General features: G+C 43.6%; 1 protein-coding gene and 1 pseudogene across 1 annotated transcript; both read right to left on the reverse strand.

Moving 5' to 3' along the window:
- Positions 1–1,554: 1,554 nt before the first annotated feature.
- On the reverse strand, positions 1,555–10,390 carry LOC112889539 (kanadaptin). The gene is made up of 12 exons (XM_025956237.1): positions 9,742–10,390; positions 9,297–9,382; positions 8,238–8,317; positions 7,329–7,384; positions 6,619–6,667; positions 5,641–5,790; positions 5,378–5,473; positions 4,023–4,136; positions 3,802–3,932; positions 3,435–3,667; positions 2,021–2,785; positions 1,555–1,934 (listed from the first exon to the last, which is right to left on the reverse strand). The coding sequence occupies exons 1-12, from the start codon at positions 10,284–10,286 to the stop codon at positions 1,885–1,887; spliced, it is 2,355 nt and encodes a 784-aa protein (XP_025812022.1). The 5' UTR covers positions 10,287–10,390; the 3' UTR covers positions 1,555–1,884.
- A 735-nt stretch (positions 10,391–11,125) lies between these two features.
- LOC112890420 lies at positions 11,126–15,600 on the reverse strand (annotated as a pseudogene).
- Between the last annotated feature and the right edge of the window lie 8,375 nt (positions 15,601–23,975).

Below are 23,975 nucleotides of genomic sequence, written 5' to 3' on the forward strand. Positions count from 1 at the left end.
TGTTTGGTTCGTCCAATTTGCTCCGCTAATCGATTGCGGTGCAAACTGATAACGTTGTCGTTGTTTCGTGTTTGGTTTGAGTGCTCCGTAAATCAATACGGTGGAATCGGATCCCGTCCAGTTCAAAGGCGATAACATCCAAAATCGAGGTGAAACAGATCCCGTCCGGTTTCCTTTTTTCTCGCGCTTCTCTTCATCCGCGTCGCTTGCGCCCGCCGCGTTCATCGAGCATTTGAGGCGCGCCTACAACTTCATCCGCGACGCCGGCATCTCGCCTCCGCTGATGAGCCCCCCTCAAATCGATGCCTTACTCTTCTTCCTTGTTCCCCTCCTCCAATAATCGCCACCTTATCTGCTCATGGGTCATTTACCAGAACCACCCTACAATCGAGAAATGGCAGCAGCCGTGGAAAGCAGAGGGAGAGAGCCAAGCAGGAAGATGCAGCAGCCACGTGTGACTCTGACGGTACCGGCCCTGGCAGCGGCCACCTATTCTCAGCGATTGCTCGTGGACACGATTTCTCCGCTGAGCTGGTGGAGCGGAAGGGGTCTAAATGAGTTCAAGCCTTCAGGGATCCATTGGAGCAGTGGGGATCAGAAGGACGGAAGGAAGCGGCCGCATCCATAGAGAAATGCCCATTCGCAACAGAGCATCAGAGCGACGTAGCGAGGAGCCGAGGACGACGAGCGATCTGGAGTAGCGAGACAGTGTTTTCTCTTCCAGTTACCAGATTAGAATGATGTGCAAACCAAACAATCACAGTGATTCATTTCTGTTATCAGGTCACGGCGGTAACTAATTCCATTAACGTTTGCGTTTACATCGCGTGAACCAAACACCACCATAATTGTGGCATTCAATTGTTTCATCCATGGTCCAAATATGATGGACATATCGCTTTTCCACCGGCAGTCTGGAGAACCTTGAGATCTAAAATCTCAAATTTGGCGAACGGGTGCCTAGATGGATTGGTTAGGTAGCGTGGTACTGGATTCGACTCCCGGAAGTGAATTTTAGGCTAGGGTTAAAAAAATCGCTCGCCTACCTACACACTAAAGTACATGAAAAATTGGTTCCGGTCCGCTCTCGCACGGGTTACGGTATGGGGAACAGCACCCCTTTGTAAGAGTGGAGCAGAGGTTCGAATATTTTCTTTGACCTATACATGAGAGGTCTTCTCTTAGTCAATAACCGGGGGTCGTCGTACTACCCGCAGGTCAAGTTTTTTTAAAATCTCAAATTTGCTTGCATATCTAGCCCTAAACACCTTTTTTTTAGTCAAATTTTCAAGACTGACAAAATATATCCCAAACATTGGTGTCTATATCAAAATACGTAGAGAAACAGCCTTTTTAGAGCAACCTGAAGGAATAGGGAAAACAGGCCCATATAGAATCAAGAATTCGAGCAACCAAATTGTCACATTAAACACTACAGCCCGTTGGGTGGTTCACTTGGCATGTGGCTAAATGTAATCTTGTCACATACTCTTGGTGACCTTCGAACATTTTTCTTCTTTTGCGAAACAATTTTTCTCAATTTGTTGGGGACCATTTTTTTGGTTGAAACATTTATTTTTCTTTCACTTCTTGATGGAACTTCTTTTCCCAACTAGAGCAAATTTTTTATCATGGTCAAGCGGAGGAGAGGAGAGGTTTGGAATGTGGGACAAGTTAATGTACCTTCTCTGCAAAAATTGAGAGAATCAGCAGATGTACAATTCCACTAGGAGATGAACAAAACCTGTTCCCTTTCTAAGCTCGCCATAAACAGAATGAGCAATCTCAACTTCTATTGCTATGCCTTCACAGAATATGGCCCCAAACAGGCTTGCAACACTGTAGACACGCAACCATACTTCACAGCGAGTTAATGGAAGTACATCAATAACCCAAACGGTCATTCATCGCAGTGCGCCCATCACCAGTTTGACCTACATAAGACACAGTAACAGTATTAGTAAGGGACAAATCAATTCATATGCTATTGAGTAGCAACACATTAGTACAATTTCCTTACCTTCAGGTGGCACCCATGTTTCAGAATCTGGTCCTGCTTCAAGGAAATCTGGTCTCGCTGGACCCAATACCCGTTTTTGTTTTGACTTCTTCCCTTCTCTCTTGCTAGCATGTGGTTCGTCCTCATTCTCCATTTCTTCTGAAGTTTGTAGACCTCGTTTATGCTTAAGCAGAAGGGCCACAGCATCAGCAACTGATGCTTCACTTTCAACAGAAGATGAATTTGTCTCACTGGAAGCTGATTGGTCAGTGGACTTTCTCTTCCGTAAAATAAGCCCAGGAGCAGCCTCTTCAAGCTCCTTTCCACTGCCTGAATTAGAAAGAATTGCTTTCCTATCTTTGTAGTCCACAAAATTGTCAGGTTCCTCTACATCCGCCTTTTCTTCATTTATGAAGTTTTCTTCAGGTTCTATGATCCTCTTATCACCAAGCCACTGAGGTTTTGGCATGGAGAATGCAGGTTTGCTCACATTTTCTTGGTTTTTGGAGACATCAGTCTCTACTTTAGCAGGCTTATTCGTTGCTGTCTCATTAGAAGAATCCTTTGGCTTCTCAGCTGAAGTAGCCTTGACAACTTTATTTTGTTTCTTGGATTCTGGCCTTAGATTATCATTAGATGCTGGGGTTCTCGCTTCTCGAGGCTTTAGATCCCTCTTGTGGGCTGCTTCTCCCATAGGATCAGCTATTTTTAGTAGGTATACTATTCTGTCCAGCTCGGCCTGAAGATCAGATAGTTCCTTCTGAATTTGAGCAATCTTATCATGTACTGCAGGATGTCTCGAACCAGTCAGAAAATTCTAAGACAGTGAAATGCATCTGAACTGGTAAAGATGCTGGAATAATTGTGCATAAGTAAATGTGTAACCTCAAGGTTAGTTCATCGATGTTAAAGGCCAAACTATGATCAGATCTAAGAAAATGAGAAAATGTCCGCAACAGTATATACTTTAGTCACTTAATGCTATATAATTACCATTTTAATTGAAAATCAATGAATGTTAATATATCCTTTTTTTCAAATGCTATTGTGTGGGCATCTGCAGACCCTCTACAGTAACAAATTAATCCAAACACATGATTGTGCTCAAGCCTGAGTCAAGAATCCTAATGAATCAAACACTGGCTCACAACTGGATTAATGGAGCACAACTGGGTTATTTGCTTTTATGATGGAAAACAGATGTGTGTATTTCGCAAAATTGAAGGGAACTACTCTCATGTAGAAGCATAAGGAACCCTTCAATTAAAATTTTTAGTAGCATGGATAACCCCCTTCCAATGTTTTTCTTAACATAAAAAATTACTATACACTATCTTTCAATGATTCAGATGTCAGGCTTGCAATGAACATTAAAATGTCAGAATTGTAAGACACATGAATGATTAATCGTAGTAATTGGAGCATACTAGCATACCCAATTGAGATGATAAGCCACTCATGTAAGCATCAAGGTCATCCCCAAGATCCACAGTACTGCTCTGAGCCAGCTTATGCTTCTCTTCTTCGAGCAATTTCTTTTTATTTTCAATATCACTGGTGATGGAATCTTTTTTCTCAAGAAGACTATCAGCAGTCTCAACTGATTGTTGCTCATTGGACTTCTGACTAGATTTCTTCTTTGTCCGATCATAAAATTCATCATCATCGCTGAATTATTAAATAATTTATTAGTCAGCACATGAGATCAAGCATATAATGATCTACCATTAAGTGTACCAAGATCTCAACATATAAATACCATATTTGTTGCAAGCACAGGTCATATATATCAGGGTACATACCTAAGAGCGTCATCTTCTTCCTCAAGATTTGCTTTATGGCTACCACGATTTGACTTTCCAGAACGAGCACCAATACTTTCGCGTATGCTGTCATTTAAAGTTTCTTCTAGATTATCCAACTCCTCCATAATCTGAAGAAGAGTAGGTTTAGTTTTGCTCACCAAGTGAGCAATGGATGGTGATAGCGTATTAATAAATGTAATTCATGATGCACCACTAACCTGAGATATCCTTTGTTCATTTCGTGCTATCTGTGTTTGCTGACCTTGGGTTAGCCCACCTTGAGAAATGTCCTTTACTCTTATTGCGTCGATTTCTTTCTTCATGTTGGCAATCTGAAACAAGATAGCAGGTGTTCATGATGCGCAGAGATACAATCGCATGTATAAGGCGAACCTCACTATAGAAGACATATCACATCAGAAAATATAAATAGGTTTATTTTTCAAAAAAAATCAGACACTAATTTTGGGAAACATGTTGCTTGAAGCCCTTCACAGAAATGTAAAGGAGTGACTTAGACCTTTAAACTTGTCCATACAAAGAGTACGCACTTCCTGTTATATTTAATGGACAACTAGCAACATGACAACAACCACTATCTCAATGTTATTCTTGCTTTATTCAGTCTTGTACAAAAATAAAGCAGTAGGCGAATCTAACTTACAGTCCAGCTATCAAGCATAGTACTGACAAAACCACAATTAGCTTATAGTTTAGTCCCTAACATTAAACATCTGAATCATCAATTCCTGAAGCCTTTGGTTACCTTATGGCAAGGGGGTGTACATCTGGCATGAAGTGCAATGGCACTGTAGCGTGGGTACTTTTACAGCATCACTTGCTAGCCCTACTCGTTGCTTACTCTATCTACTAATTTGTTTCTTTCAACTTGCATCACTATGGTATTTTAAAGATAGGATTCATTTAATATCTTGTAGATTGGTTGATATCACTTTAAGTGGAGGGTTTCATTATGCAAGTCCTGTAGATGGGTTGAGTGCACTAAGGAGCGACCACAATCATATGAGACAGAGAAAGCATGGTTATTGTACCAACAAGAAAGGGAACAAACTAACTAATTAATGAGTCCAAGTGAAACAACAATTGGTGCCAACTGTAATTACATGTATTCCAACACCACATAGGGCTTACACCTGAACATATGTCATCTGGACCCATGTAATAAGTCCAAAATTAATTTCCACACTTTTGAAGAGCCTAGCACTACAGAATGCGAGCATAGCTCTAGTGATGATATTAAGTATTAATATACTCTACAGGCAGTTCAAAAAGACATTGCTGCTCCAATAGGCACATTTGTTTAATTGGAAAAAAATGGATGTAAGGCAAGAATATTCCCAACATCTGGTCATCAGTCATCACAATATCACCAAAGCACTTGAAAGAGTATCAGTGCAAAATATGAACTGGACACGGTTTCATATGAATCCTAACAAGTAATGCCAATTTCACATGAAATCAAATCAGATGTTTCATCCTAGTATAGTACAGGCTAAATGAGAACTTGCAACAATTCGTGGGTATATGGCATTTATGTGCAACAAATGCTTACCTTTTCCATTCGTTTTACTATCTTGCTACGTGTTTTCTCCTGTCTATCAGTAAGTTGACCTTTGTAGGTTTGCCAAGTGATTTCATCTGCATCATCCTAGGATACAAGAACATGATCAGTAAAAACACAAAGCTATTGAAGACCAATTAGGAAAGTGCTGCAAGATATGATATGATGTGGCCAGAACTTGAGAATAGCTCAATCAAAAGTTTTTATCTAGAACCACAAAATATGACCAGCCTTGTCAGAAACAAACAGCTAACCTCTGCAGACTCTTCAATTGCATCTTCTGCCATACCCCATGAGATTCCCTCAGCTAAAGCTGCTTGAGTTTTTGCACGTAGAATGGAAGCTTCGCGATCAAGCATATCTTGCCGAATCTTAGCATCCCAGAGCTTCTGCATGTCTTTTTCCTGCCATGAAAAGGAAACAAATGAATATAAGAAACTGAAACAATAGGATACACTGATGGAGCTTATGGGATTTTAAAATGTTCCTCACGAAACAATTGGTCTCAACACAATTAAGAGCATGAAGCTGACAGTTAAGGTAGGATAACTAAACTAGTTTGGATTACATATAAATGATGTTCCACCTTATGACAATTTATGTTTGCTTATCACTGAAATAAATCATTACAAAAGGAAGTATATAAAAATCCTTTGTACCTTGAACATTCCTGAAAGAACATCTAAAATATAAACAGGGCTAAAAAAAAAATCCAAAGGCACACAGATCATATACCCCAGCTGGCGCATAAGCAAGTGATTGGTCATTTTTCATAGCACACTTTGTTTGATTTTGTTTGATTCGCTATTTGATTCTAAGATTTTGTTTGATTCGCTATTTGATTCTAACTGATACAATGTCAGAAGAATGACAAAATCCGTACTGGGAAACAGATTCAATCAGGTTTTTCATGCCATTTCATCCGGAAGATAACCTCATTATTATTACTAATACCTTGGTACCTTCTTTTGCCTTTCTACCCTGTTATTTTTTTCTAGCGGCTAATGTGGGGTTTCATCTCTAGCCTACCCCAAGTCCCCAACTTGCTTGGGACTAAAATACTTTGTTGTTATTGTTGTTACCATAGCCGCATTAAGTGAAAATGGAGAACAGCAGGCTGCTTGTTGCATCAGCAATTTGCTTTGGTTAAAATGTGAATGAAGCCACAAGAAAGCAAAGAATTGAGAAAAATTGTTGGTGGTAAATGTGCCCGTTGAGTTTCAGAACCTTACCGGAGGCATCAGCTCAGATGGTCCTTGAAAAATGTACAGACGTGATGATCTAGTTAATGCATAGGAGGAAAGTTAAGTCCCAGTTAACCAAGTGTAAAATGAGACACTAGATCAATAGAGTGTGTAAACTGGTTGCCAAGAGACACAACAGTAAAAAGATCAAAGGAAGATAAAATTAACTTTGCACAAGAACAAGCAGGGACATGACTAGGAAGCCGAAATAGTGCCATTTCTATTTACCAGCTTTATTTTTTCTGCAACCTTTTTATCTATCTGTTACATTTGAAGGGACTTTGTCAAGCACATAATAAAGATCAAGTTTTATAGAATCTAACATGCATAGTGAGTCAATTAAAACCACTGTAAACCTTAGTAAAATCTAAAGTTCTGCTGAAGCCATTAAGAATTAGCCACAGAACACATATCACTGCATACCGTTCGACATTAATGTATCAAATTACCAATGTCCAGTATGTTATTAATTTGACCAGGGGGTATGCCTAACTCTGGAATAAGAAGGTTATGCAACAATATATGCCGACATAAGAAAGAAGCTGTAGAGAGATCATATAGAGAATATTTGAGCACCGCAATGCTGCAATTTATGAAGTAACTTTTGCGTACAAAATGGAAGATTAACATAAAAGGGAACAAGTTCCCTAGAATTAAACATAAAGAATGAGCAAATAGTTAGTAACAAGCTTACTTACTGCCCAAACCGAATTACATCTCCAACATGAATCTCTGTGTACAACTTCTTCTTGACCTGCAAATCCAGTACATATCATCAAAAACATAATAGGCAATAAACAGGGAAGTTCGAAAGAGATTGAGACAATGGAACAGACAGAAACACAGGCCATCCCATAAAGAGATGACAAGATTAACTTAAAGAAATTACAGCAGCAATGTGGCACACACTGATCAATACCCTAATGCATTCTTCGTATCTAAAGAAAGTTTACAAAAGCAAATGAACATGTGCCAATGAAGAGCGCGCCTGGCGCAGTGGTAGTCTCTCTCCACAGTGTCCTGATTTGAATTAACCTCCTTACAAAATAAACAAGGGCTGCTGCTGAGAAATCCCTTCCCAGACCCCAGCTTGTGTGGGAGCTTTCAGCAATGAGTATGCCCTTTTACCTTCCCGGGAAAAAAGGATGGTAACAAAAAGCTAATGATGCAAATCAAAGCTATTCGATGTCTGACTCGAACCTATATGACTGATCGATCAAATACTCCCAAAACTCCACCTTTGTCATATATTCCAAGGCTGCCTAGAAATCCCTTCCCCAGACCCCACCTTGTTTGGGAGCTTTCAGCCCTGGGTATGCCGTTTTACCTTTTAGGGAAAAAGTGGATGGAAACAAAAAGCTAGAGAACGCAATAGGTCAAAGGAGAAGCATTCAGATAACGCAAACTGGACTGTTTTACAGTGTAAATCAGCACTGCAACAACATAAAGAAACAAAAGTTCAACAGCAGAAGAATGACAGTATACAGCATCATTAAACACACTGTTTTCTAATTAAAAAGTCAGGTAAAGTAGCAGCATGCAGTCATGTAATTTGACGACATAATGATATTAAAAAAAACAGAAGATTTATCAGGAATTCATATTACCTGACTTTTGTTGATAAAAGATCCATGTGTGCTTCCAAGGTCATAAAGGAAAACCTTCCCATCATTCCTAAACTGCAGAACTAAAATAACATAAAAGCAGCTCATGAGTTACTGCCTTAGCACTAAAAAGGGAAATTCATTGTGATTATGTCAGAAATTTGGTATTCCAATATTAGTTGGCCAAGATAAGAAGGAACAATTGCTCGTAAAGAGAGCAGTTCATCTAATATTCCTAAGCACTCATTTAAACAAGGAAAATCAAATGCATAACTTAGCTAACCCAGCCCCTCAAGTCTCCCATATTATGTTCTTTCTGCTATATAGGGATAATGTCATTCATATGTTACCAGTCTCTCAAGTTTCCCATAATATGTTTTTTCTGCTACATAGCAATAGTGACATTCATATGTTACATTATGCTAAGTAAATGTTAGTTCCTCAACAAAATGGCATTGCTTTGTTCATGGCATATTAATATCATCAATGAATATTTTAATTACTCAACTGTATGTTATCCCTCAGCCATCACTGTTGAGGTTTTACCAATAGCATCTGCACAATAAACTTTACGTAGAATTCCTTAGCCAAGATTAATGATCAATGTATTGATTCAACTTCACTGATGGTTATGATGTCATCCACACAATTTAGGTTATAAATTACCCTCCCAATAGAAAGGTTTATTCAAAGCAAAGCTCATGCTTTCTTGATCCAATTCCATTTATAATATGTTCATGAATGCAGCTATGCTTACTGTTCTTCCCAAGGTTCATTAAGTGGTGATGTACCAGCTCTCAGTTTCTAGCCTGCTATTTCAGGAATCAGTAAGGATGTACCAAGTTTGTGGTCCAAACATATTTACAGTTTTTATGTTTGAAACTGGGAACCAACCATACATCTAGCATATGCAGACAGTTACAAGATAACAAGACGGATTCCTAAGAAAGTGTTTAAGAATCATTCTGCCATTCTGGATCAGAACATTTCACTGGCAGGTTAACATTACGGTTTTGAAACTAAACCTAAGTCTTAATTGACAAGAGTGTGGCTACAACATACCGGCATGAAATCGAGAAACAGTTGGATGCTCCAGCACAAAATCGCACATATCAATCCGACCAAACATGTAAGCTCCTTTCTTGGCCCTGCAATATGGAACACCGGTCATTCACCAGCCCTAGTTTTATAATATCAAAAACCAACATGATTTTAGAGCAGATACATAGTTCCAGTGCAATATGTCTCAGCAAGTCATATACAGTGCAGTGGATCAAATATAATAAGAAAACTTAGCTAAAGCTCGTTTGGGTACCGAGGATTACTGATTTCACACGACAAAAAAACAGTTAATCACGAGCTAAAAAGAAATACTACCAACAAACTGTAGCAGTACACAAAATATCCTTAATGAAGACATGAGCAGAGAAAACTAGCAAAAACCACAAACGCACCATAACTTAATTAACAAATGGAAATGCTGAGAGCATGTGGACTGAAGACTCACACGTCGAGCTGGTCGACGATGCTGCCGTCCTTGAGCACCTCGAGGAAGAAGGGGTGGTCCGGCGCGGCGCTCCACTCGGGGATGACATACGGCGCGCGCGGCCGCTGCTGCCTCTGCTGCTCCGCTGGCGGCGCGGCCGCTTCCTCCATCTCGGTGTCGCCGGAGGAGGCCCCGCTGGGGTTCGGCGCATCCCCCGCTGACGAGTCGCTCGCACTAGGGCTAGGGCCAGTGCTGCCCTCAGCCCCCGCCCCCGCCCCCGCCCCCGCCTCCACCTCCGGCTGCGGTGCAGTCGGGGCGGGTTTCGGGGGCGGAGGCGGCGGCATAGAGGAGGATGGAGTGGGGCCAGCGCGCCCCTCCACCTCCGCCGCGGATGATGCCGTCTGAGACTCCGCCTCCGGCTGCGTCGGTGGCGGCGAGGGCTTTGGAGGCGGAGGGGGCGGCATGGAGGCAGAGGTGGGGTTCGGGGGCGGTGGAGGAGGCATGGAGGTGGTCGAGGAGGAGGGGTTAGGGTTTCGCGGCGGAGGCGGCGGCATGGAAGGGTCCATGTCTGCGGCTGCGACGGGAGCGGAGGGAGGAGACGGAGACGGCGGCGAGATGGGAGAGCTGCGGGATCGGGCGGGGCAGGAGCAGGACCGGCCCCGGGCAACGGACGGGGTCAAGCCGTGATGAGCGGAGGCGGCGAACTTGTTTCGGCGTTACCGCGCACAATCTTGGCCGTCGGTCTTCAGTGCAACGGTCAAGATCGAAAGCTATCGACCTATCTTCCGTTTCTTTCCCTTTCTTTGCAGGTGCCACCTGTGAGTCTGTGACCTGCGTACTGGCCGAACTGGGACTTCAAAGTGCGGAAGTGCATATTTCAAATTGAAATACAAGGCAATCAAAATTTGTAATATTTCAAAGTCAGTACTTTGTAATGTGTATACATGTTTGATATTTTTGTGTTTAAAACGTTTATTAATAAAAAAATATTTTCATTCTATGTGATATTCAAATTTACACAATACCACTAGTTTGAAACAACAATAGGCACAATCATGAGTAACGTATTTGGTTCTTGACTAAAGCAATCTCGTGACAACGAGGTCTAACCAACGAGCCAACCGAAACATCTTTTCAACAAACCAACGAAGTTGAAGATGTTTTCCTATTTCGATCCTTTATTCAACCGCGGACTTCGTCACCCTCAGACGTGTATGCCCTCCTAAAAAGCTTATGACATCTTCTCGGTGTTGTGTGTGTTGGTAAGATACACATAATTTTGTATGGTAATAAAAATATAAAAATCAGACAAAAAAGAAATAGCAATCAGTAGGGCAATTATGTATAGTAAAAATACCAAAAATTAAGAAAAGGCGGTAGCAACCATAGGAGCTTGTGAAGTGTGCTATGCATGGAGCCTACGCCAGGGGACCATCCTCCAGTAATGGTAGTCATCACCCTCGCACCATCTAGAGAGCATGACCTTGGTGCCGTCTTGCACCCCGCTATGGTTTTTGTCGGGGTGGCCTTTGTCTATGTCCAAGTTGAGGTACATGTGATCGACCACGCGAATGTAATGGAAGTCATGCTCCAAATCGCCGGTCTTTGACCACAACACTGACTCGTCACGGTAGTGCGGGGCATATGGAACAAGTTGTACCTGTTAGTCTGTTACAATGAAACAAGAAACAAAAGCCAAAAAAATACCTGGTTAGTTTTGTTGAACAAAACATGGTTCATTGGGGCACGCCTCAGGTTTGCATTACAGAGTACGCCTAATGACATTAAAAGGAATGAAAATGAAAGAGCAGACGCTGGTCAGGGGCTGAAGAGAAAACTAAAGTTTCAAACAAATCCTTCAAGGTAGGGATGGCAATTTCCCTTCGATCACAAGGGGGGAGAGACCCATTAGGAAAATTCCAAAGGGGTCCATGGGAGGGATCTGACATTTGGGACCTGACATACGGGAATGGGACTACCAAGATGTTGCGAGCAAAGAGCTTGCAATAATGGCTTCTATTCGCAAGTGCCCATTAGTTACCATACTTATAATAATATGGAGTATATGGTTTATTACTTTATTATGAGCATCGCGTAGGTGTAATCCTAGTGCCACAACGTTTTAGTTGTGCCTATATATGGCCAAACGGGCCGTGCCTGATAGGCCGCACAGGACATGATACTAGAAAACACTGTACGAACATGGCCTGACACTGTGGACGCAGTGCCAGTGCCAGCACAGCACGGCTGTAGTGTCGTGCATGGGCCGAAGTCTTGGCAGGCAGTGCCAGCATAGACACGACACGACTAATGGGCTGGCTCGGTTCGGCCCATTAGGCCTATAAACCACTCATATAAATATATTCTCTTAAAACTGTAATCTGCATCACTCCTACCTCCAACCAGCCTCCACCCTTCTCCTCCCCCCGATCTCTCTCCTCTCGCACGCGAGTCTGAGCTCCGGCCTCCTTCTCTTGCACTCGATCTCTCTCATTCTGTCCCCCACGCCTGACCGTCTCCACCACCAACTCACTCAGCCTCCAGCATCCATGCCGCCGCCGCCGACTTCCCCCTCGCCTAAGCTCCGACAGCCTCCCTGTGCCTAACCATCGCCGTCGTCGCCTCGCCCGTCCTCTATGCATCCATGCCACCGCTGCCACCACCTTGCCCGGCCTCCGCTCATCGTCGACGTCTGGCTCGGGCCGGCACGGACATGCCAGGCCACCGTGCCCACCGTGCCGGCACAGCACGACCGCGCGTGCGTAGTGTCGTGCCTATGCGCGGCGGCCACACGGCATGCCGGCACGGCATGGCACGACTAGCTCGCCGTGCCTCGCCATGCCATGCTGGTGTCGGGCCGTACCGCCCATCTGGCCATCTATAATTGTGCCACAATACCACGATTGCCTAGAAGGGGCGTCAGGGCACGCTGGTGTCGGGCCGCTCATCTGGCCATCTATAATTGTGCCACAATACCACGATTGCCTAGAAGGGGCGTCAGGGGTGCCCCCCGAGCCACAGGATGCAATGGCGCCTTGAAACCCTTGACATGCATATTCTAGATCTAGCTCAAGTAGAATCGAACGTGACGGTGAAGTGCTTTGCTAATATGCAAAGTCAAGCTGCTACACTCGGAAGGTTAGTCTTCATTATACAACTAGGAACTCAACTTCTCTTCTCTTCTTGTTTATTTTCTACAGAGAAAAGTCCGGTTTACACCCTCAAACTATCACAAAAGTCCAATTTTTAACTTTCAACTATAAAACCGGATAACATAGACCATGCAACTGTCGAAACAGGCCAAATTTAACCCTTCAGGTGGTTTTCAGGTGGTTTCAAAGGTGGCCTTTTATTTTATGAAAATTAGAAAGATTCAAATTTAAACTAAAAAAATTATAAGTAAGTCATTTTAAATTTAAAAATATGAAATGGGTATAAATTTTTTTCTAAAAATATAACCTATCTATTGACACTACTTTTTCAGTTATTCGGATCCAATTTTTCTATGTTCATTGTATTTGGTTGCTTATAGTTATGCCTATTATTTTTGAATAAATAAGATTCCAATAGAGAAATAATATATATGTTACATTTTTAGAAAAAAAATTGATACTAGTTTAGTATTTTTTTATTTAAAATAAATTAGTTTTGATTTTTAGATCTATTAGAATTTTTAACTTTTTTTAAAAAAATACAAAACCACTTTTGAAACCACCCAAAAGGCTAAATTTGCACGGTTTCGATAGTTGGATGGCCTATGTTACCTGATTTTATAGTTGAAGGTTGAAAATCAGACTTTTACGATACTTTGAGGGTGTAAAGTTTTTCCTTTTCCAGGCGAAAGAACTCAACCTTGCTATCTAATGCTAAGCATTGCATTACAATTCAAAGATATCTTTTCACAATTGGAGCCGTGGGAAAAGTTTTTTATTACTCCTTTTGGAGACCCCTACTGTGGTATTTATATTGCATATAAAAAGAAGAAACAAATATGTACGAAGAAGGGCCATAAGAGACCAAAAAAGGAAGGAAAAAACTAACAAGCTAAAAAGAAACATGCGCGGTTAATGGGAAAGGGAAGAACTTAAGTGAGTTACAATCCAAGAAAGGCCCCTCTCCCGAGAACACAGGAGCAGAATATCACTAATTGGTGCTTGGGGGCATTTTAAGTATCCTACTTTACAAAGGTTGCTCGAGATGTCTTGCCTACTCCTGTGACAATAGTTGCATCAGACTCAAGTCTTGGGTACTGGTGGGAGAGTAATTAGCCAATGCCAAAGCAGACTCGCACTAAAAATGGCTAAGCACGGATGATCTTAGGTGTACTAGCTATCAAAGTATTTACATTTTTTTCATCTTATTTGATCCTTGTAACAGTTAACAGGTTATTAGATTTCAGTATTAAGGGATCGCAATCCTAACATGTCTGCATTATGAACTTGCCATGAGGATGCTGACGAAGCAATAGTATTATTTATAATTTTGATCTTTGCTACGTGATGTTTCCGTTTACAGTTAAGGATGCAAGTGGGTATTCAATAGTGTTTTTCTGTCAGCTAATTAATTATGATGGTATGTCACTCTAGTTCATTTTTCCTCCCAAATTATTTACGCGGAATGACATTCTAGTTCATTTTATCAACTTTTTAGATCGATCCAATAATTCAAAAAATATATAACTTACATCTCTACTTACAGCTGATGCCATTTTTCAGTGCAGAAAGTAAAAAAAAAAACCTTAATTCCTATCCTTTCAATATTCAATACGACAACGAGTCTACTGTCCACTGATTGTTAAGAAATGATTCAATTTGCATAGAAGAATCAAAAGTAGCAGCTGCTACTGCTACAACCACTTCTACTTCATATATCCTGTACGTTCTTGCGTTTAATTTGGACCTTATTTGCCATGGAAGTGGGCGTATTCTCAATCAGCTCATACAAAACGCAATAATCCATACATTTGAATATTTTTTATGAAAAGGATTGGACAAAGGGGGATAGATGCTTACAGGGCATTCCCTGGCTTCGGGTTTCTTGATGGCATCGCCGGTGGCCCTGTTGACGAGGGCGAAAGCTGGGTAGCCATCCTCGTCCGTGATACAGTTCCCGTACCTCGTGTCCTCGACCCAGTGCTGGTGCTCGTCGTGGGGGTCGGTAATGCGAGACAGACGGTGGCACCGCGAACGATGGTGCTGGAGCCCTCATCGGCCTTGCAGTAGAGGCACACGGCGTGCCCGCCCAGCACATAGGGCTCGTCGCTCCAGGGCAGGATCTTCCACTGGTGGCTGTCGCCGCCGTCGGCTGAATCCGAGAGCCTGATGGTGGCGCCAACGCCCTTGTCTCCCTGGAAGGCGGCCAGTTTGAGGGAGATGTCCTTCATGGTGCGGATGAATCCGAAGCCATCGTTGCCCAAGTTGCCGCACAGCGTCCACATCAGCGTGTTGTCGAAGGAGTCTTGATCGAACCGAACTAGCTTCACCTGAAACCCCCATGGTGAAATTATTCCAGATTTTCAGTCCCGGTATTCGGAGAACTAGAAGATGCTAGAAGATGCAAGAACCATTCACACGGAGGGGAGAATCAATCATATAGAAAGAGAATTGGGGGCCAAATTACCTGGTGGAATGGGCCACCGAAGCGCTGGACGGCGAGGCCGGTGGCCTTGTTGATGAGGGAGAAGGCAGGTTTTTCCTCCTCATCTTTCACGAATGTGCCGAAGCGCTTGTCTTTAAACCAGTGCTGGTGCTTGACGCAGGAGTCAGCCGGGGCGAGGACAGCGTCGCCGTCGCGGACGGCGAGGCATAAGTTCTCGTCGGCCTTGCATGCATAGGATCTTGAAGGTGGGCAGCACGCCGCTGCCGCCCGCGGTTGTAGCATGGAATACGTTTGAGAAGCCGAGCATTCTTTGGTGGGAGAAATCTATTTTTCTTTTAAAAAAATTTCTCTTTATACCGCTGTAAATTTAACTCATCAACTAAAAAAATTTAACTCATCCCTTATGTGTCATCAAAATTCATATGCCATCAAAATTTAAAATTTATATACCATCAAAATTTAGATCATCTCTTCAGTGCCACTGAAAATTTAACTCCATCCTCTATATACCATTACCATCACATAGTTACATACGTGTTAAATGAAAGTCAAAATGACAATATTACTCCTAGGGTGGCTTTTGGATGGCAGGTTGGAATGGGAAAAGAAAATGAGATAGGTTACACGGAGGCAGGAGAGTCACTGTAATCTCGTGTGTTGGCTCCTGTATGGCTTGGATTTGGAGTTCCGAGGGCCCCACGTGCTAATTAAAAAAAGGACGTCATTCACTTCATGTTAGGTTCTTCGCTCTGGACGACTGGACCAGCATAGGCCCCGTTTGGCTGTTTGTTTAATCTTTTGGCCGATTTTGAAGATTTAATTTTGGAAGATCAAAGTTACATGACTCACAGAATCGAGAATCCAGCTGATTATGAATTTTTATTCTAAATTTTAAAATTTATTTAACTTTTAAATTTTTTAAAATTAAGTTTTTAAAATCAGCTATAAACTTAAACAAACAAACAATAATGCGCCGTTCGCCGACCTCCCGAGGCACAAACAAGCGGCGTTGTGACTCCGGCCATCTGCACTTCTATGGGTGCAATTAGAGCTGCTGCTTCAGCCACCATGCGCAGCAGTACAGCGACGACTCCGGCTGCGGCGGCAGCAGCTCCGCTCACACCCGAGCGTCGGGGACGATGATGCCGGCAGCAGACGCAAACGAGGAGGCGGTTGCTGCACACGCGGAAAGCCGCGGCGCGCTCACCCGATGGGCGAAGCGATCGCCGATCTGGTACGCAGCGCTCGCCGGAAAGGTACGCGGCGCGAAGTGATCGCCGACGCGGTACGCAGCGATTGCCTGACACCCACGCGCAGGCCGTGACGCGAGGCGCTCGCGCGATAGGCCGCCCCGCTCGTCTGACAGAGTGCTAGGCACCCGCGCGGGGGCGTGGTGCGCTCGCCCGAGGGGTCGCCGCCTCTGGAGTCGCGGTAGCGGCGGGGAGGGTCGTGGCGTATAGCGCTCGCCTGACACACGCGCAGGTCGCGGCCGTGAGACGCTTGCGCAACAGGCCGCACCGCACACCCTCGTTCGATAGGGTGCGCTCCCCGCTTTGATGAAGCCGTCGATTTTAGAAAAAGGATAAATGAGCTTGGTGATTGTGGATAAGGGGAAGGGTAGAATCGCCATAATGGAAGAAGACTGACAGATTTTAATGATCTGCCAGTATGTTTCTAGGTAAAAAGTAACGATAAAAGGATGAAGTTAAATTTTGTTACCATCGAAGGAATGGTCTAAATTTTGATGGCATATAAGGGATAAATTAAATTTCTAATAGCATATAAAAAATTTTCTTTTTTCTTTTACCTACCGCCGTGGCGTGGCTCGCGTAGTTGGGATTGTCACCTTCAAGGCTTCAACGCTACAAAATAAAAGTGCCAATTTACCGTGCTCACTTTGATTACCTTGCATTGCCTCGTTTTTTTTTTCTCGTCGTGTAATTACCTCTGGCTGCTACATACATACATGACCAAAAGAGCAGACAAGACACATCGCCCGGCCGTGCCTATACTTAAACGGGCCGTGCCCGTGCCACCGACGGGCCCAGGTCCCGGCCGTCCAAACACGGCATTCTGGTAGAATGTACGACGACATAAAGTTTACTATTTGTGAGAGATGCGGTGCTTGACTGCTTGACTGCTTATCAACAACCTGCATATTAGATATTACCCATGAGGTAACTATAGGAGAGGGCCCTCCGATAACCTTCGGTCGAGACCCTCCCTCCCATACTATCATCCGTTGGACCACACACAAAAAAGAAAAATACACGCATCGCCGCACGTCTTCTTCCTCGTGCCCTCCTAGATCCCACCCCGCCGGCAGCCTCCACCTTGCCGGCATCGCCTTCGCCGTCGGCGACGACCGCCCTTCTCCCTCTTAAACAAGACTAATTCCTCCTTTTCTTATAATACAATACGAAGACTTTGTTACAGCCGGTCGTACCGTTGTCGAGTTGCGTAGCCTCATCCATGCACCGTCCACGCTCCATCCGACGACACGGGCTCCCGCGCTCTGACTGGGTGGTCCCACATTCCTGAAGGTGGGAGAGAGAGCGGTGGGGAAATTTGATACGCGCCTCATCATTTCGTTCCCTTCCTCTCTCTGGGTTACACTCCTCCAATTACCATCATCTTCAATTGCCATCATTAATTTGGCTTCTACGATGATGAGCCAATGACTAATAATATGTTAAGAAGACTTGTGCTGTTATTAGTGTGTGACAGATGGTCTTTCGCAAAGCAGGTCATGCCTTCAGTTTGGCGATATTAGCAGGAAGGAAGAATTATTTTCTGCTGTTGTCCTGCCGAAGCCAATTTGCACTGGTGCTGCACTTTCAAGAACGCAAGCCTGCAAAGTTCAGGGTCCACCATGCCATACTACGAGAAGCCGGGAGAGAAGCTAAAGGAAATAAAGGTTGGTTCCAGTAATAGTTTTGTCAATGGATGAATGCTTGAAGGCAGACTGCTAGTACGTAGTTTCTGCATGGCTGCCACATTATTCTACTACTATATTCATGCACGCACAGGTTTTATTAGAGTAGAGAGTCCTAGTTAATTAGTCCATGAGTTGGTTAGCTAGCCAGGTCGAGTTAGCTTTGTCCTTGTTGGAGTCGGACACTGCCGGAGAAAGGCACATCAGTGCCGGTCACAGGGAGACTTAGTGCCGGTACAGGGACCGGCACTAAATGGCCGGCACTAACGTGACAGCCGTTAGTGCCGGCTTTATTGACCGGCACTAACTGGCGCGTGTTAGTGCCGGTCTGTTACTCCAGCCGGCACTAACTTGCCCGACCCTGCCCGGCTCCTGGCAGCAAGGTTAGTGCCGGCTGGTATAACTGGCCGGCACTAAATCTTTTTTTATTTACCTTTTGTTTTTTGTTTTTATACGTATAGGGTTTAGGGTTGATGTTCTTACCTTTTGTTTTTCGTTTTTCGTTCCATTATACGTATGGCTATGCGTATTTGTACCGTATGCGACTACATAATCGTACTTTTTGCATTGCACAGTAATATTAGGACAGCATATTACACTAATATTATATATATATATTCATCATGTATGGAACACTTAGGAGTTTAAAAGTACTTGAGATATTACAAATTAGTAAGAACATCAACTATAGTAATTTATCAAATTCCCCGTCGTCGGATCTTTTTCGGCGACGCTTGTACGGACATCGCCATAAAATTCGCCCTTAGGATTTATGACTTCATCGAGCAGGAATCCGCATATAGCTTCTTGAATTGCCCTGATCCGAGCCATTTCAATGAGTTCTTCTTTCATCCGCCAATGCTGTCACATTTTTCGAAAAAACATGAGAATAAAAGATAATGAATTAAAATGATGAGCAGATGTGATTGTGCTCACGTACATTGAATGCCTCCACTGTCATTTGCCCTTTTTCACTTGCAAAAGTGTTGATCCACTCGCATACGTAGTATCCACATAAGTTGTTTCCTTGTCCTTATCTCCAACACTATGGACAAATGTGGGTTAAGATATAGAATTTTTCTGATGTTTATTACGAATGACATTAGTAGCGAGAGTATATTCATACCGGAAAATCAGTCACCCAACAAAGAGGCTCGATTTCACCTATGGGCAAGCCTATGTGTTTGCGGAGGTAGCGATGCCATGCAGTATTTACCACCTCGATGAGATCTTGGTACTTTGATTTATCTTGCCTTAACGAGTCGTACACCAAGACCTTGTGCTCCTCAATCCGAATACAAAGCAATATCCAATGAAAGCTGTGCATATACATACGCATAACCAATTAATGTTGATTAAAATAGTTATTAAATAGTATTATTAATACGAAGGGATTGAAAACAAGAGGCTAACAAAGAATGACTCACTGATGGTTGTATGGCAAGAGAATGAAGGGACACATGCTATTCTTACGCAACCCCCTGTATATAATATTGACTATTTCTTCAGGGTTTTGCTCTACCGTTTTCTCGTGTATAATATCGGGGTCGAAGAACCCGACGTTATGGAAGTTCTTTTTTCGGCAAATTTGAATTTTTGACCTACGGGACACAAGAAAAACGGAGATCAGTCAACACACAAGGCTAAAAATAATGAAACGAGAGACAATACTCACATGCACCATACACTCAGGAGGGACTTGTCAAGGGCATCTTGATGGTATAAATCGTAAAATGCTTCAAACTCGATATATACTTCACCTGCCCCCCGCCAGAAATGCTCATCTTTAATCCGGGCTGGGAACATCTCTAATTGATTAGCTTTAGATTGCACGGCATACCATTTGTGTAACTCGGCCATTCTCGTTGGTAGGAATGGTAATAACTCTGGCCATATCAAAGGTTCACCAAGTACAAACTTTTTCCTGCCGCGGGCATCCTGTAGGGCCTCCCCAAGCAATTGAGCCCTTGTTAGATCAGTTTGCAATATCATCCCAGCCATGGTCAACGGATCTCTTGATTCATCAGGACATTCTTCACGCGGCACTATCAACGAAGCGATCGATTGTTTGGACTGCTCTCCGAGCTGGGGAACGGTCTTTGCATTGATCCGTCGATTCTTGGGATTGTTGTAGCACTTTCTGATCTGCCGATCATAATCCGACTCCCTTTCTTTCTCCTTGGTGGGATCTTTAATGAAGTGTTTAACGAAGTGTGCCTTCGCAACCGGATCTATTTCTGGCTTCTTGTTCGCAGCCTCCCTCAGTAGCTTGCGCTTCAGCAAGAAGGTTTGAAACGATTCTTCTGCCTCTTTCTCTTCTGGAGCCTTCGCTTTCTTCTTTCTTTGCTGCTTATGAGATGGCTGGACCGAAGGTACCGTGTATGCCTTCTGTCGCTGACTCTGATTCTGTTGTGCGGCTGGTGATGATGCCGAAATTGGCTCGCTTTGTGCGGCTGGTGATGGCGGATCCATGCTGGGGTCCCGTGCAGGCGGTGGAGAAGGTGGGCCAACACTAGGATTCCTGTCATCAGGTGGCGTTGGTGATCTTTGCCTTGAGCACCGAGCGGAATCTGTGGCTGCTTGCACCAATCTTATGTCGCGCTTTGGCCACGCAATCCATGTGTGTACGGCATGTTGTAGTTCTGTTTCTTCAGGACTTATAGGGATCGGGAGGTCCAAGTCTTCCCAGCGTTCTTCAGTAATTCGGTCAACAAAGACTCTGGCGAATCCTTCAGGAATTGGCTGGCAATGTATTGTCCTGCCTTCTTCTTGGACTTCCGCATAACCCTCAGCACAAACTTTGAGCTTTTTCCCATAAAGAACCAGAAGCTCACACTGGGTCCTAACGGTAATGTCGTCGATGGGGTCCCTCATCCTGTCGGCACCCAAAGCAGGGTGCTCTGTGGAAGCAACACTGCTACGACGCTGGGAAGGGGTGCTGAACTCCACATTGGCAGCTGGTTGATCCGAGCGTTGCCCAACTGCTGCCTCAAGTGACATTATCCGGTTTTCTAGGCTACAGATCTTCTCTGCCACTACTGCCTTGCTTCTGCATCGGCTTCGGTAGGTTTCGAGATCTCTGGAAAAGCCATATTTCCACGGAACTACGCCCATGCCTCGGGTCCGTCCAGTGTGTTCCGCATTCCCAAGAGTGTAAGTCAGCTCGTCATTCTCTCTGTTGGGCTGGAAGGTTCCTTCTTCCGTACGCCTCATTGCCTCGTCAAGTCTTTGGGCAGCCTCTCTTAGTACGTCGCTAGTCACAAACATTCCAGTGTCGGGGTCCAGTGTGCCTCCATGAGCATAGAAGTAATACCTTGCTCGTTTGGGCCAACTCAAGGTCTGCGGTACGATTCCTTTTGCAATTAAATTATTTTCCATCTTTTCCCATTTTGGAACAGCAACCTTATAACCTCCAGGCCCAAGTCTATGGAAGTTTGTCTTTTTGCTAGCATTCATTTTGCCTTGAATCGAGGCTGCCATGCTGTCAGCACTGTGCTTGTAATTCACGAATTCATTCCACCACTCTCGTTGTTTCTTCCAGACTTTATCAAAATCTGGTGTGAGGCCCTTGTTGACAAAGTTTGCCACCAATTTTTTCTTGAACGAGCCGAACTGAATTGCCATCTTCTTAAATGCCCAACCCTTTACTTTGTCAGCTTTGCCCGAGGGAAAGTTGAAGTGCAACAACACCTCTTTCCATAACAAATCTTTCTCTGAATCTGGCACGATATCTTCAGGTCGATCAGAGACTTTATTTCTCTTCCAAAGCTTGTACTTTATGGGGACGTTCTCCCTAACAAGATATCCCAATTGATTTACAAAGGTCGTCTTAATTTGACCAGGGGCTAGTGGCTCGCCGGTTGCTTCGTTGATCTCCGTGATGGTCGTACATCCTACCATCTTCCTCTTGGAGCCACGTTTCCGTTTAGGCTTCGTCGATCCTGATGCCTGAAAGAATCACAAATTTATTAAGCGGGTTGCTAGCAACTAGTGGACGTCGCGGCAGGTATTGACAAAACGTTTATCCTGATGCCTGGAAGAATCACTAAATTTCATACCTCGGCTTCCTCGACATTTTCTTCTTCCTCCCCACTAATATCTTGCTCCTGGTCGCCATGATAATGCAAGTTTAAAAATTGGCTGCCATCGTTCTCATCCTCATGAAACTCTTGAGCTACTTGCCCAGTACTACCACAAATGAGCTCGTGCATTAACTCGTCTTGGTTGTCCGTAGGATCCATTTCCACTACCCGAAACAATAAAAAAACATTAAGTATTTTCTAGTACTAATAAAATGTATGTATTTGCAAGGTTTAAAATGTATGTATTTGCAAGGTTTAAAATGTTGGCGTGTAATCCAAGAAAGATTCTTTTGTGGATTTTCAGACTGTATAATATTCATGTGCTCATCAATATATGGAGCCACCTTGGATGAATTCTGAAGAACCGTGAAGTTTGCTTGGCTGAATTCACTACAAGGGATGTGCACATTACATTTCTTTCCTAGTGTGCCTTTTCCCTTTAGTCGCCCCTCATGGTGTGACACGGGGAGCCCAATCGGATTGAGATCAGGAAGATAGTCAACGCAAAACTCAATGACCTCCTCGGTTCCATAGCCCTTAGCAATGCATCCTTCTGGGCGAGAACGTTTACGCACGTACTTCTTCAATACTGCCATGAATCTCTCGAAAGGGAACATATTGTGTAGAAAAACAGGACCCAGAATAGTTATTTCTGTCACAATATGAACTAGAAGGTGTGTCATAATATTGAAGAAGGAAGGTGGGAAGACCATCTCAAAGCTGACAAGACATTCGACAATGTCTTTCTGCAGCTTTATTAGATTATTTGGATTAATTGCTTTCTGTGAAATTTCATTCATGAATGCACAAAGCTTTACAACTGCCAATCTCACATTTTCCGGTAGAACACCCCTCAGTATAACCGGAAGTAATTGTGTCATCAGAACGTGGCAGTCATGGGACTTCAAGTTTTGAATTTTCTTCTCTTTCACATTTATTATGCCCTGTATATTTGAGGAGTACCCAGACGGGACCTTGATACTGTTCAAGCAATCGAACATGATTTCCTTCTCCTCTTTACTCAGATTATAGCTGGCAGGTTTTAAATAGTGGCGTCCTTTGTCTCTCTTCTCGGGTTGCAAGCCTTGTCGCCCGGCTAGCATCCACATGTCGCGCCTTGCTTCCAATGTGTCTTTTGACTTACCATACACTCCCAGAAAGCCTAGTACGTTGACGCAAAGATTCTTCGATAGATGTATCACATCAATTGCGTTGCGAACCTGTAAGACTTGCCAATAAGGTAGGTTCCACAATATAGATTTCTTCTTCCACATTGGAACATGTCCCTGGTCATCCTTCGGAACAGGTTGGCTACCGGGACCCTTTCCAAATACTACCTTCACATCCTTGATCATCGAGAACACACGCTTTCCATTACGGAACACAAGCTTATGACGAGTTTCGGGCTCTCCTTTGAAATGCTTCCCTTCGGTTCTTAGGGGGTGATCGGTAGGAAGGAATCGGCGATGGCCCATGTATACGCACTTCTTACAGTGTTTCAAATAAATGCTATCGGTTTCATCATAACAGTGGGTGCAGGCCATGTATCCCATGTTCGACTGTCCCGAAAGTTTTGCAAGTGCAGGCCAATCATTGATGCATACAAAAAGCAAAGCTCGGAGGTTGAAAGACTCCTGTTT

The sequence above is a fragment of the Panicum hallii genome, chromosome 4 (assembly GCF_002211085.1).
Source record: "Panicum hallii strain FIL2 chromosome 4, PHallii_v3.1, whole genome shotgun sequence".
Lineage (NCBI taxonomy): Eukaryota > Viridiplantae > Streptophyta > Magnoliopsida > Poales > Poaceae > Panicum > Panicum hallii.